General features: G+C 47.0%; 1 protein-coding gene and 2 long non-coding RNA genes across 5 annotated transcripts in view; 2 read left to right on the top strand and 1 right to left on the bottom strand.

The window, feature by feature from the left end:
- Positions 1-993: 993 nt before the first annotated feature.
- Positions 994-13,270, bottom strand: part of Myo5c (myosin VC) — a 74,484-nt gene continuing 62,207 nt past the window's right edge. Inside the window, exons 36-41 of the mRNA XM_052187788.1 lie at positions 13,028-13,117; positions 12,027-12,177; positions 10,151-10,433; positions 5,892-6,066; positions 4,736-4,816; positions 994-2,637 (exon numbers count right to left, since the gene is read on the bottom strand). Of these exons, the coding sequence (XP_052043748.1) occupies positions 2,485-2,637; positions 4,736-4,816; positions 5,892-6,066; positions 10,151-10,433; positions 12,027-12,177; positions 13,028-13,117 (933 nt within the window). The 3' untranslated portion in view covers positions 994-2,484. The remainder of the gene's footprint in view (positions 2,638-4,735; positions 4,817-5,891; positions 6,067-10,150; positions 10,434-12,026; positions 12,178-13,027; positions 13,118-13,270) is intronic.
- On the top strand, positions 7,687-9,149 carry LOC127688814 (uncharacterized). Of its 3 annotated transcripts, XR_007978761.1 has the most exons (5): positions 7,687-7,840; positions 8,239-8,436; positions 8,471-8,536; positions 8,768-8,800; positions 8,967-9,149. It is a non-coding gene; the product is annotated as an uncharacterized LOC127688814 (long non-coding RNA). The 3 variants fall into 3 exon arrangements; XR_007978760.1 differs by having other exon boundaries at positions 8,768-9,149; XR_007978762.1 differs by lacking the exon at positions 8,768-8,800.
- LOC127688817 (uncharacterized) lies at positions 7,853-8,220 on the top strand. Its single transcript, XR_007978765.1, has 3 exons — positions 7,853-7,950; positions 8,018-8,051; positions 8,118-8,220. It is a non-coding gene; the product is annotated as an uncharacterized LOC127688817 (long non-coding RNA).

Consider the following 13,270-nt stretch of genomic DNA (forward strand, 5'->3'; position numbering starts at 1 on the left):
GTTCCCTGAGGTTAAAGAGTACATACCTTACAGAGCAATGACGGCCTGGGGCGGCTGGGCAGAAGCGAAAGGTTACTGCGGTGGTGTGAAGACCTGAGGCACAGGTCACCTAATCCCTTTATCTGGATTTGCAGCTCAGGGCCTGCACCTCCCCATCTGCACACGCATGCTCACTGGGGGCCTCACTACTACCACCTGCAAACACACACTTGCCTCTAGACGCTGCCTCTCTACATGATCTGGACCCCTCTTAGCTCCCACAGACCCCTTCCCAGGCCCATTTCTTTGCTCCCTGCAGGACACGGAATCTGATTTGTCCTGATAAATCTGCCTCTACTCTACAGAACACGTCTGGCGTTCTTGTGTTTTGTGGTGAGAGCGTCTCTCAGCGCTGGTCCTCCTTCCCACCTCCGCACCAGGGATCCAGGCCATGATTAAGTGCCTTCCCCTTCCTTTCTCCTCTGCGTATGACTTATCGGTACCGTCCAGTCTCCTGTCTCCACACAAGGACTCCTACACTTGAACCTTTGCCATCTCCATGGCATCTTGCCAGTTGTCTCCCACCACTGGCACACAGATAAAATGTAGAACCAGATGGGGTCCAGCCCTCTAGGAACTTAGAGGCCAGCAGAAGGCTTGGCCAAGGTGACTGGTGTACAGCTCAGGTAAATGCTATGAAGTGGGTATGAATCCAAAGCTGCAGAACGCCAACATTGGCACAGTGATTCCTCACGGGGTGGAGGACTGGAGCGGGCCCTAGCCGGAACTCAGCCAACTCTATCCTGCAGCCCCCTCCTCCGATAGCCAGGGAGCCCCAGACACAGTCAGCACCCCTGACATGTACCACCCCCCCCCCAAGGTTTCCATACCTCAGGTGACATACTGTGACTTGGAATCTAACACCTTTCTGTCTGGCCCTCAAGGAAGGACGCAGAGTGGTGCATGGAGAAGACATGTAATCTACAACGGTGGGAAAACAATGGTGCATCCAACTTGCTCAATATTTCTTTTATTAAAGCATTCTAAAGTTCTATTTTCCTCATTGGGGACAGTTTGAAAAGCCACCACGTCAGTAGGGTGACTGCATGTTAGTGGGTGGTTCCGATTAACAATCACCCTAACAATCACCTGGTTGCCCCAGAAAGGGCCACACTGTGGTGCCGCAGCTACTGCCTGTGCCCATCAGACTAGAGGGTGGACAGGTTGCTAGGGGTGCACACAGGGTTGGGTCTCAGCTCCAGGGCAGGAGTGTTCATCAGAGGACTCAGTACTCTGAAGGGAAGGAAAACAGTCAGAGGAAAGGAATACCTAGTTCTCCAAAACAGGGGAAAATTAGATTTTGCAAAAGGAAGGACTTCCCCAAATCTTCTGGGTTGTTTTTTGTTTTTGTTTTTTTTTTTTTTTCATGAAAAAAGTTAAAAAGCATATGAGAACACTGATTAGAGAGAGGAAAAGAAACCACTTAAGTTGCACATACGTGAATCCATGTGTGTGCATGTGTGGTGCTGGGACCACACCCAGGGCCAACGGCTCTACCACTGAGCTCTGACCCCAGTGATAAATGTAGTTTTAAAAGAAATAATTATATTTAAAAATTAAATGAAAGATTATAATAACTATGTTGGCTGATAACAATTTTTAAAAATTACAGAAAAAATGATACATGGCATAAAATAGATATATACATAAGATGCTTTTTTTTTCCTGAGATGGGTTCTCACTCTGTAGTCAAGGCTGATACTAAACTCGAGATAATGTTCTGGTCTCATCCTCCTGAGTGCTGGGATTATAGGTACAGGTTACCATGCCCAGCTCTCAGACTGAATACGCTCTTGGAGCATCTAAGAGAATAGCTTTTTTGTTTTGTTTTGTTTTTCGAGACAGGGTTTCTCTGTATAGTCCTGGCTGTCCTGGAACTCACTCTGTAGACCAGGCTGGCCTCGAACTCAGAAATCCACCTGCCTCTGCCTCCCAAGTGCTGGGATTAAAGGCGTGTGCTACCACCACACTGGTGTCTTTTAGTAGGAAGAGCTAAGGAGCCCTTCCTGCCAGCAGGGGTGGGGCAAAAAGACTTTGTTCCAGTGGCCATGTGGGATTCTTTCCTAGAAGGTGTAGGCATGGCACTCAACTGTGGCTTCATAAATGTCGCTGGACTTCACCGGAACCCTAGAAATCTGGGAAGCCGTGGTGCCCCAGATTTTACTCCTGTATATGTGGGCAAGGGAAGGTCCCTGCCACAAAACAATAAACAAAGGCACCAGGAACGCCACTAAGCCTTTGGGAAATGCAGCAATAGCCACTTGAGGTCCTAAGCAAGAGCTTTTCTCAGTCCAGATGGGTGCATGGCATCATGGGAAACAGCTGGGGCGTGGCCTTTCATCCTTACACTGCAATCCAGCACAGTCCCGGCTCCGGTGAATAACTGCGTCCCTCCGTGGCACCTGCACTCAGGACTCCAGGGAACTCATGTCCATCTTCTCTCCACTACAGTCTCCGGAGAAAGCCCAGCTTGAAGCTGCTGGGGATCTGGGTCATCTCCAGGGCATGCGGCGAGGCGGTGAAGGGAAATGTGACTTGAAAACGATACTTGGTGTCTAGCATCAGCTGTGACGAGTCACCCCGGTTATTCAGAAGAGCCTGAGGTCGGAACCAAGGGGAGGGATTAGGGAACAGGTGCGTTCTGGCTCACCACTACACTGAGGTCAAGAGTCAGGAAAACCCAAAAGCTCTGTCTCTGTCAGAGAACCCCAGCAATCACAGGATGTGACACCAGGTGGTTTAGGATACAGCTGTGGGTGGGGGTGGGGCAGGTTGGGGACAAGTCTACCAGGGCCTTTGGTGCAGCTAGCTCCCAGGAATTGTCACCTGATGTTTCACCCCAAAAGCCCATTCTCATAGGACAGGCTGAGTGTAAATCTGTTTTTACCCCCTTTTAAAAGTTACATTTATTCATGTGTGTGTGTGTGTGTGTGTGTGTGTGTGTGTATACATGTGGAGATCAGAGGACACCTTGTGGGAGTCGGTTCTCCACCATATGGCTGGAGAAACCACAAAGGTTCTGGGGGTCAAACTGAGGTCTAGGCTTAGCAGCCAGCGCCTTTACCCGCTGAGTCACAGTGCTGGCACTTTATCCTTATGATATGTCAAAGTTGAATTCTAAGCCCAGACAAGACTGGATCTCAAGTTTTACATTTTTATCAAATCCATTTGCTTCTTTGTTATCAAGATGACTTTCTACTCTTTACATTTTAAAAAATTGCCAAGTCTGGTGGTGCGCACCTTTAATCCCAGTACTCAGGAGGCAGAGGCAGGCAGATCTCTGAGTTTAAGGCCAGCATGGTCTACAGTTCCAGCACAGCAAGGGCTACACAGAGAAATTCTGTCTTAAAAACCAAATAAATAAATAAACAAATAAATAAATTTTTAAAAATTAAACATTTATGTATGTGCAGTACCCACAGAGGTGGAAAGGGGGCATCAGATTCTCTGGAGCTGGAGTTGTAGGCAACTGTGAGACTCATGACACAGGTGCTGGGAACTGAACTACTGAGCCTTCTCTCCAGCCTTACATTATACTCTTAATAATTATGAAGGCTCCAAAGAACTTTGTACATGTGGGTCTAACTGGTGATATTTTACCATGTTAGTAACTAAAATGGTATTTAAATATTAATAAATTAAACTGAACACAACATTTTTGTTTAAAAAATAGCTAAATTTTCAGAATGAAAAGCAAAAACAGAAACAAAAAGACAATACAGTGAGAAGCAGGATAGTGTCCTGTTCTGTGACCCTCTTACAGTCTGACCTGGTGGGAGACATTGTGGGACGTCTGCTTCTGAATTCAGTGTGCTGAGATAAACTGCTCTGGATAAGTATGAAGGAGCCCTACCTCATACAGGCACAGCTCTTGCAAAAAGCAAAGGTTTTGCAGACTCACAGGAGGTTCTCCAGGATCCCCAAGATCCCCCTAGTTTACTGGGAGATGATCATGGAAAAATGGGTCTGCAGACCATTGGGCTCCGCCCATGTGCTCCACACCTCTAGATGAGCTGCTGAGTGCCTGGCTCAGTGGGGAAGGCACCTGCTGCCGAGCCTGACAACCTGAGCTCAGTCCCAGGAACCCATGAGATGGCTGGAGCTAACTGACTCCTGAAAGTTGTCCTCTGCCTCTAGTCTCTCTCTCTCTCTCTCTCTCTCTCTCTCTCTCTCTCTCTCTCTCTCTCTCTCACACACACACACACACACACACACACACTACATGCACACACACACACACTACACACACACACACACTATACACACATACTATACACACACACTCAAACACACACACACATACACTCACACACACACTCAAACACACACACTATACACACTCAAACACACACTATACACACACTCAAACACATACACTCAAACACACACACTCAAACACACACTATACACACACATACTCAAACACTATACACACATACACTCAAACACACACACTACACACACACACACACACACACACTCTACAAAAAGAGCTGAAGGTCACATCTTTGGTTTATATGTTTCTATTCTTTCTTATCAGGACTGGAACAATCAAAAAACTACCACTGTCTTTGAGCTGGTGTTTCCCATGCTTAGCAACCATGCTTTAACCTTGGATTGCAACATTTTAATCGAACATCAGTGTCTTATAGAGTGTGTCAAAGGTCAGGTTAACATGTTCACATAAAGATCTCACCTGTACTTTGCGAACGAAGGATGGATTGACTCTTTTCTCGAAGTCGTCTATAGGTGTGTATGAATTAAGGATCTTTATGATCTGTGAACATTACAGAGTGTGGGATCAGACCAAGAAAAAGAACAAACAGTCCTGAACATTTAGGAGCCTCCAAGAACTACTGGTGGATCTTTTATACTATAATTTGTCTTGGGAGCTATGTGTCATATGATCCCAAGAGAACCAGCATAGGGGTTCCTAAGAAACAGCATAGGGTATACCACTCCTGGGCATACACCCAGAGAATTCTTCAGCATGTAATAAGGATACATGCTCCACTATGTTCATAGCAGCCCTATTGATAATATCCAGAAGCTAGAAAGAACCCAGGTGTCCCTCAACGGACAAATGGATACAAAAAATGTGTTATATATACACAATGGAGTACTATTCAGCCATTAGAAACAATGAATTCATTAAATTCTTAGACAAATGAATGGAGCTGGAGAACATCATACTAAGTGAGGTAACCCAGTCTCAAAAGATCAATCATGGTATGCACTCACTGATAAGCGGATATTAGCCTAGAAACTTGGAATACCCAAGACATAATCCACATATCAAATGATGTCCAAGAAGAACAGAGGAGTGGTCCCTGGTTCTAGAAAGGCTCAGTGCAGCAGTATAGGGCAATACCAGAACAGGGAAGTGGGAAGGGGTGGATGGGGGAACAGGGGGAGGGAAGAGGGCTTATGGGACTTTCGGGGAGTGGGGAACCAGGAAAGGGGAAATCATTTGAAATGTAAATAAAAAATGAAAAAAGACAAAATATTCTAGATACAGACACACAGAGAGAGGTGGTGGTGGGAATCAGAAAAACAAAAACCAGAAGGATCACAGGAAAAAAAAAAAAAACAGCATAGGGTACAGAGAGCAGCACAGTCTAACCACACGGTCAATGGCAGTGAGGGACTCTCCCCTCCCAGCCTCCTAGCCCCTGCTCAGGTTAGTGCACAGCACATAGGTGAGCCTTGACGCCTGCAATCAGTATATACCAAATAGTTGTCAGGAAACAGAGAAGTCAGAGGGTCCGTTGCATCTCGCAGCAGGCTAAGCTGGGGATGGCCTCAGGATCCACCCTTCACGGTCCAGAGAGGAGCCAGGTCAGCCTGCTCACCTGCACAGCAGACAGGGAAGTGCAACACTGCGAGATCTCCTTGGCATCGCTGTCTGTGGTCTTCTTAACCTGAAGCAACCAGGCTGCCTGAGAGAGGGGCTCCAGTGTCTCCTTGGCTAAGCTGTTCTGCAAATTCTTATCTTTTAGCCATTCTTCCAAGAAGCTGATGTTGCACCTGGGGAAAAGCAGAGGACACTTCAGGACAGTGTCAAATCCCTCAGTGTGTCCCAGAGGCCGGCAGAGCTCACTGTATGCTTACAAGCAAAGTCCAGCAGTCTCATACTTAAAATAGGAGGGGACGGACCAGATGATAGCTTTTGGATCACCACCATTATCAGTAAGACAGCTGTGACATAATAGGACAGACAGTCAAAATTCCTAGGTGGGAGGAAAATGTTGACATAGTGACATTGGTTTTAAATGGGTTGTAAACACATAAGTGTGTCATAAGTGTGTGCTTATGATTCCCCAGAGCAACCACTAAAAATCAGCATGATAAATAAATTAGAAAGATAACAAAATATTCTAGATACAGACACACAGAGAGAGGTGGTGGTGGGAATCAGAAAAACAAAAACCAGAAGGATCACATAGACAATAACATGGCTGGCTCTGAAGAGAAGGCTCAGGGGTTGAGAGAAGTTTCCACTCTTGCAGAGGGGGACCTCAGTTCAGTTCCCAGAATGTTGGGAGGCTGCTCACTGGCCTAGAACTCCAACTCCAGGGGGTTCACTGCCTCTGCACTGCAGTCACATACACTTTCCATGACACAGACAAACACATGATTGAAAAGCAATAAAAATAAACCACAAGAAAGAAAACAACACCTTGGACAAACCTAAATATATAACGAATTATATTAAATTAAAATGGTCTAAATTCCTCAATTTAGAAGAACACATGATCAGACTGAATTAAAAAACAAAACACGACCTGGGTTGGAAAAAGGGCTCAGCAGAGAACCTGTGTTTGGTTCCCAGCACCCACACCAGGCCCTCACAATGCCTGTCACTCCTGCTCTAGAGCCACAGTTCTCAACCTTCCTAATGCTGTGACCCTTTGATACAGTGTTTCACATTATAGTGATCCCAACCATAAAATTATCTCATTGCAGGGTCGGAGAGGTAGCTCAGTGGTTAAGAGCATTGACTGTACTTCCAGAGGACCTGGGCCCAATTCCCAGCACTCACACGGAAGTTCACAATTGTCTGTAACTCCAAGATCTGACACACTCACACAAACTTACATGTAGGCAAAACACTAAAGCACATAAGAAATAACTATTTAAAAACTTATCTCATAACTACTTTATAACTGTAATTTTGCTACAGTTATGAATCAAATGTAAATATATGATGTGCAGGTTCTCTGATGCTATTCCCACAGGGGTCGTTACCCACAGGTTGAAAACCACTGTTAGAGGCATCTGATGCCCTCTTTTGGCCTCTATGAGTACTGCACTGATTTGTACGCATTCCCCCATACAAGTAATTTAAAAACAAAGTCTTAAAAACAAACACGAAGATACTTGTATGTTATCTACAAGAAGCTCATCTCATATATGACATAAATATGTTAAAAGTAAATGGACAGATAAAATATGTTATGAAAATATTAATCAGATAAATCTGGAGTGTCTATAATAATTTTTAAAAAAGACTTCAAAAAAAAAGAAAAAGAAAGAAAGAAAGAAAGAAAGAAAGAAAGAAAGAAAGAAAGAAAGAAAGAAAGAAAGAAAAAGAAAACTTCCAGGAAGGGATAACAAGACTTTATGTAATGAAAAGAGGGCCAGTTCACCCAGAGCTTTAATGTTGTAATCTATGACCCAAGTCCCCGGGAAACATTCTAATTCCTATTTCTAAGTGTTTACCTGACAAAGTATGATCTATGGCCGCAATGGAATTAAACTTAAAACAAAAGAAAAGTGGCAAGCAAGTGTAGGATCCCAGGTGTGAGTAAGGTGTGGGACTGTAGGTTTCCAGGTGTGAGTAAGGTGAGGGGCTGTAGGATCCCAGGTGTGAATAAGGTGTGAGGCTGTAGGATCCCAGGTGTGAGCAAGGTGTGGGGCAGTAGGGATCCCAGGTATGAACAAGGTGTGGGGCTGTAGGATCCCAGGTATGAGCAAGGTGTGGGGCAGTAGGGATCCCAGGTGTGAGCAAGGTGTAGGGCTGTAGGATCCCAGGTGTGAACAAGGTGTGGGGCTGTAGGATCCCAGGTATGAGCAAGGTGAGGGGCTGTAGGATCCCAGGTGTGAGCAAGGTGTGGGGCTGTAGGATCCCAGGTGTGAGCAAGGAGAGGGGCTGTAGGATCCCAGGTGTGAACACGGTGAGGGGCTATAGGATCCCAGGTGTGAGCAAGGTGTGGGGCTGTAGGATCCCAGGTGTGAGCAAGGTGAGGGGCTGTAGGATCCCAGGTGTGAACAAGGTGAGGGGCTGTAGGATCCCAGGTGTGAGCAAGGTGTGGGGCTGTAGGATCCCAAGTGTGAACAAGGTGAGGGGCTGTAGGATCCCAGGTGTGAGCAAGGTGTGGGGCTGTAGGATCCCAGGTGTGAGCAAGGTTGTGGGGCTGTAAGATCCCAGGTGTGAGCAAGGTGTGGGGCTGTAGGATCCCAGGTGTGAGCAAGGTGTGGGGCTGTAGGATCCCAGGTGTGAGCAAGGAGAGGGGCTGTAGGATCCCAGGTGTGAACATGGTGAGGGGCTATAGGATCCCAGGTGTGAGCAAGGTGAGGGGCTGTAGGATCCCAGGTGTGAGCAAGGTGAGGGGCTGTAGGATCCCAGGTGTGAACAAGGTGAGGGGCTGTAGGATCCCAGGTGTGAGCAAGGTGTGGGGCTGTAGGATCCCAAGTGTGAACAAGGTGAGGGGCTGTAGGATCCCAGGTGTGAGCAAGGTGTGGGGCTGTAGGATCCCAGGTGTGAGCAAGGTTGTGGGGCTGTAAGATCCCAGGTGTGAACAAGGTGTGGGGCTGTAGGATCCCAGGTATGAACACGGTGAGGGGCTGTAGGATCCCAGGTGTGAACACGGTGAGGGGCTGTAGGATCCCAGGTGTGAACAAGGTGAGGGGCTGTAGGATCCCAGGTGTGAGCAAGGTGTGGGGCTGTAGGATCCCAGGTGTGAGCAAGGAGAGGGGCTGTAGGATCCCAGGTGTGAACAACGTGAGGGGCTGTAGGGTCCCAGGTGTGAACAAGGTGAGGGGCTGTAGGATCCTAAGTGTGAGCAAGGCGAGGCTGGGAATGAAACCTAGAGCTTTGTATGTGCTAGTCAGGCACTCTACCAACTGCGGTGCCTCCCAAGTGCGGCTCACAACTTTGTCTCAGTTGTTCGGGCTCACAGCCATCTACTCAGTTGTGAAATGGGCAGTTGTTCCCTTTCTCAATAAAAAGCCAAGGATCTGCCCCTTTGCATCTAAAACCTACAATATGGCGTCGTGGGATTTTGTCCATGTTGTTTATGGGTCACCTAGCTCCAGCCTTCACGAGTGCTAAGAAGGCATGATGGATTCTTTGCAGGCATTTCTAGGCTTAATGTACCTCATCACCTCCCTCAGATTATAGTATACACTTGCGGTCATTTCCCAAGCTCTCAGAGCACACATAGGTATCAACTGCCTGAACATACGCACATCTCCTAAATGTCTTCCTATGGCATGTGGTCTCAGTCACAGGCTCCGTGGAGCCTCCATTCAGATAGCGTCCACGGACCTTACAACTGTGTTGTCAAGTCTTCAAGATGGGCCCCACCCGCTTTCTCTGCATTCTGAGCCCTCTTGGTCTGGATCGAACCCACCTCTCTACCGCAGCCCTGCAGGGTCCTGCCAAACGGATCGCTGCTTACTCCGAGCACAGCCGGGGATGGAGCGGACCACTCCCTTGTCTTCAGCCATCTCATGCCTGCAGTGTTCCTCTTTCTCAAGCGTGTACACCGTCTCTCTGGCTTCCTCAGAACATCTGTCTTCACCTGCTTGTGACTGTGATTGGTGTCTTAAACTACTACTTAGCTGTTTTGTGCCTCTCGCCATTTTGCTGAATCTCTGTACCTGACTGGGCCAGTCATCAAGCAGATGACTGATACTGCCTAAGTAGACGATAACCTTGGAAACTCAGAATCCACAGCCTACTACTACGTCAAAAGCATACTGACACATCTAAAGCATCAAGTTGGTAGCAGCGTATAACAGCCAGCGCTCAGGGGGCTCGAGGGTCCAGCATCAGGAGCACTTCCAGTGGGCCTCTGGGAGGAGGGGCATGGCACGCGGGTTTTACCTGATTTGCATGCCTTTCCTGCAGGAGCACATGTCCTTGCGCAGGAGGAGGCTGTTGAGGGTCACCGTCCCGACCAGGTAGAACAGCTGCTTGACCGCCTGCCTCACAATCTCGGGGTCCAGGCCGTTCTGACACATGGTGCTATAGAAGTAGCTCAGCTGCTGCAGGATGGACGTCATGGTGTAGGCATCTGTGTCATCGATGCTGGATGAGCGCTTCCGGAAACCGGTGGGCTTCAGGCCGGAAATGCCCTGCAGACTCTCATACTCCAGCATGCCTGGCACTGCCACAAGGGTGGAGGGCTCCTTACACAGGGCTCAGCCGGGTCGCACATCCCCTAATCTCACGTGTCTTTTTTCATAGTCAGTGGATATAGTTGTTTTGGGGTTTGTGTGTGTGGGTTTTTTTTTTTTTGTTTGTTTGTTGGTTGGTTTTTGGTTTTGGTTTTTTCGAGACAGGGTTTCTCTGTATAGCCCTGGCTGTCCTGGAACTCACTCTGTAGCCCAGGCTGGCCTCGAACTCAGAAATCTGCCTACCTCTGCCTTCCAAGTGCTGGGATTATAGGCGTGCGCCACCACCGCCCGGCTTGGATATAGTTGTGATAGAGTGGTGCGGTTAATTGTGGTTGCCGGCTTGATGGGATTTAGAACCACCTGGGAGACACACTTTTGGGCCTGTCTGTGAGGGATTTTCTAGAGTTAGGTAAACGGAGGTGGGAAAACCCACCTTAAGTGTAGGTTAGTAGCATTCATGCCAAATAAAAGGAAAAAAAATCTATCTGAGCTCCTGTGAGCAACTCTCTTGGCTTCCCCACTGTGGGTGCAGTATGGCCAGCTGCCTCATGGCCCCGATGAGGCATTCCTGCCTTGGTGGACTGTGTTTCCTTAACATGTGAGCCAATATAACATATGTGTGCTATTATTTCTTTTGACATAGAAATAAACAAGCAAAAAGTACTAATACTTAAAAGAAAGACTTAAATACATTGGGGTACCAGAGTATGCCAGGGCACGAACCACAGCTTACAGAAGGCCAGGGGCACATCCTGGAGGCTTGAAACAGTGGTCCCCATGGAAAAGAGAGTTAGCTGAAAGCAAGTAGCTCAGGGTCTGCGATAGTCAAATCCTGAGAGATTAAAGTTTCTGAGAGCAGAGTGAAGGGTACACAAATGAGAGTGGAATTTGAAGACTTCAGAAATATTTGGCACGGCCACATGAGAAACCAAAAAAGTCATACTTATACAAAGAAAAAGTTCAACTGTGTGCTATAATTTATAGAGTCATTTTAAGCAAGCTAAGAATCAAAAGATAGATATTTATGGTGACTATGTCTTCTTAGTTCTTCGAGCTATCTTATCCATAAGTACATATACCACACATGCAGTTCCTATTTTAAAAAGTCTCTCGGGCTGGGATTGCAGCTCAGCTGGTAGAACGCTTGCCTGGTATGCATTAAGCTTTGGTTTGATACTCAGTACTAAGCAAAAGCAGGCATGATGGCATATACCTGAAATCCCTGCTCTTAGGAAATAACAGGTGGACTAATCATGAGTTCAAGACCTTCCTTGGCTATAGTTACACATCAAGTTCAAGGCCAGCTGAGGCTATAGGAGACTCTGTCTCAAACAAACCGCTTCGATATTACTGTAAGAATCTCTCGGTCCGGGGCTGGAGAGATGGCTCAGCAGTTAAGAGCACTGACTGCTCTTCTGAAGGTCCTGAGTTCAAATCCCAGCAACCACATGGTGGCTCACAACCATCCGTAACAAGCTCTGGCACTCTCTTCTGGAGTGTCTGAAGACAGCTACAGTGTACTTACATATAATAAATAAATAAATCTTTAAAAAAAGAACCTCTCGGTCATATTCTCTTCTTACCTATTATGGGCTGGAGGTTGTTCTCCATCACGATGATGAACTGATGATAAATCCGGATAGCTACATCACTGAGGATCTGTCTGTATTCTGCAAGATCAAAATTTCTCAAGCAGTTCCTATTCTGCTGTGGGCTGTTGTACCTCATAAACTCCTGAAAGTAATGCAAGCACAAACATCAGAGTGCTGTGGGCAGGAAGGAAACGGAAATCCTGTCTGTGCTAAAGAAGTTATAATTGGCATCTAGGGTAATTCTGCAGCTTAAAACTTAGTGTTTGCTTTTAAATGAGTCCTAGTTTATTTAGCATGTGACAAATGAAAGCGATTTATTGTAGGATCTTAGTCAGTCACACCTGGAATCACAACTCTGCCCCTGGAGCAGGAGCTACAGAGGCAAACACTCAGTGTTTGCTCTGGCTTCTCATGTGGAGTAAAGACACCCTAAAAGCCACTTTGTTATTCCAATTCAATGACAAATACCCCATGTGAAGTGAAACGAAGAACACCTTTATGATATCGGTTCCTGGAGAGTTGGTGTGCAGGCGTCATCTACGTATGGGTCATGGGAGAATAGAGTCCCTTAGAGAGAACAGTTAGCAGGATGAACCAGAGGCTATATTTTGGGTCATCATACTGAATGAAATCCACAGAATTTACCCTTCAGGAGGAAACAAGATGATCTCACTTCCTGAGGATTTGAAAGCTTATTGATCAAAGCCTTACACTAAGGTCAAGGTCTGAACTTCTGCGAGTCTCCAGCATATAGTAACACCTAGGCACATAACAGGTGATAGGCAGATTGGCCTCCTGGGTAAGAGCAGCTAGCTGGCATAGAGGCTGCGTGGAGTGGGGAGCAGGGCATCATGGTAACCACTGTACACCTCTGTAAGCCAGATCACGATAACCACCGTACACCTCTGTAAGCCAGATCATGGTAACCACCTCTGTAAGTCAGATCGTGACGTGGTCCCAGGATGCCGTCAGCAGGACGGGCATGTTCCTACCTCTTCTCCACTGTACTGCTTCAGGCAGTTGAGAAAATGACAGGTGTTGGAAAGCCAGAAGGACAGCATCTCCAAGTCTTCCAAATGTTCCTTAGACAAGAGAAGACAATGTTGGATGGGCGCAGCTGCACACACCTTTAATCCCAGCACTCAGGGGAGGCAGAGGCCGGTAGATTTCCAAGTCAGAGGCCAGTCTGGCTTACACACTGAAACTGTGTGTCCAACATAAGAACCAGCTTGGCT

Source organism: Apodemus sylvaticus, chromosome 7 (assembly GCF_947179515.1).
Source record: "Apodemus sylvaticus chromosome 7, mApoSyl1.1, whole genome shotgun sequence".
NCBI lineage: Eukaryota > Metazoa > Chordata > Mammalia > Rodentia > Muridae > Apodemus > Apodemus sylvaticus.